Here is a 1184-nt window from a genome sequence, read left to right as displayed (position 1 = left end):
AGTGTCCTGGGTGTGAGCCACGAGCATCCCAGGTGTAAGCCATCTGTGTCCCGGGTGTGAACAGAGCGTCCTGGCTGTGAGCTGCATGTGTCTCGGGTGTGAACTGCGTGTTCTCCCATCACAGTCCTGTGTGTGCCCTTGTGGTGCCTCTGGGTCCGGGTGTGCGTCCTGAGTGTGCGCTGGGTGTAAGGTGTGACCTCGGAGCTGTGGGTCTCTGTGTGTGTCTGGTCGTGTGTCCCTGGTGTGAATCACTCTGTGCCTTGGGTGTGAGGTGTACTTTGCCCAGGTGTGAACAGTCCAGGTTTTCCGCGTTGCGCCCCCTTCCCCAGCTGTGGGATTTTACGGGGGGTCCGGGTGTAAACCGTCTGCAGGTGTGAGCCCTGCCCGGGGGGACCCTCGGGGCAGCAGCTGTGCATGTCCTAGGAGTGAACTCTGTGTCGTGAGGACCCCGCTGTCGCCGGGCTCCGCACCGCACCCTGGGTTGGTAGAAGGCAGCCCAGCCCCCAACCCAGCTCAGCAACTAGGGCCGGGGGCGGGGCAGGGAGACGCGGGTCGTAACCTTTAGAAAACGCTTGAGAAACCGCAAAAGGGGCGCCCGGATGAAAAACCAGTCCTGCGGTTGAGTCTCTAGAAAAAGGGAAGCGCTGCCGGCAGCAGACTGGCAGCCGCCCGCAGGGGACGATGCATAGGTGGTCAGACAGACGGGCCGGCAGGGAGTGGCGTGGGCGGGGTGGCGTCACCCCGGCACCCCTCAGATCATCTTCATGTTGAACTTGCGGGCGCCGCCCTGGCCCGCCGCAGCGGCCGGCCCGTCCACCTTGCGGAAGGAGTACTCAACCGAGAAGTTGTTTTTGTGCTGCCCGCGCCCGCGGCTCCACACGAACAGCAGCAGGAAGCAGAAGAGGACCACGCCCAGGAAGGTGATGCAGCCCATGGCCGTGGACACCAGGATGGTGGTGAGGTCCAGCGGGAAGCGCGCCGCCGCCTGCGTCTCGTTGCGCCCGTCGCCCGGGGTCCGGTTGGCGGCCGGCTGGGCCTGCACGCTCAGCGTGGCGAAGTAGGTATCGTTGCCGCCGGCGTTGGTGGCCAGGCACGTGTAGGTGCCGCTGTCCTGCGGCCGCGCGTCGCGGATCTCCAGCGTGCCGCCCTGCAGCACGCGCGCCCGCCCGGCGCTGGCGGCGGTC

General features: G+C 66.1%; 1 protein-coding gene across 1 annotated transcript in view; it reads right to left on the bottom strand.

Moving 5' to 3' along the window:
- Positions 1-689: 689 nt before the first annotated feature.
- Positions 690-1184, bottom strand: part of LINGO3 (leucine rich repeat and Ig domain containing 3) — a 2364-nt gene continuing 1869 nt past the window's right edge. Inside the window, exon 2 of the mRNA XM_023733312.1 lies at positions 690-1184. This exon is cut by the window's right edge and continues 99 nt beyond it. Coding sequence (XP_023589080.1) covers positions 752-1184 — 433 coding nt within the window. The 3' untranslated portion in view covers positions 690-751.

This window comes from Trichechus manatus, unplaced genomic scaffold (genome assembly GCF_000243295.1).
Source record: "Trichechus manatus latirostris isolate Lorelei unplaced genomic scaffold, TriManLat1.0 scaffold00057, whole genome shotgun sequence".
Classification (NCBI taxonomy): domain Eukaryota; kingdom Metazoa; phylum Chordata; class Mammalia; order Sirenia; family Trichechidae; genus Trichechus; species Trichechus manatus.
This window is presented reverse-complemented; position numbering and strand designations above follow the sequence as displayed.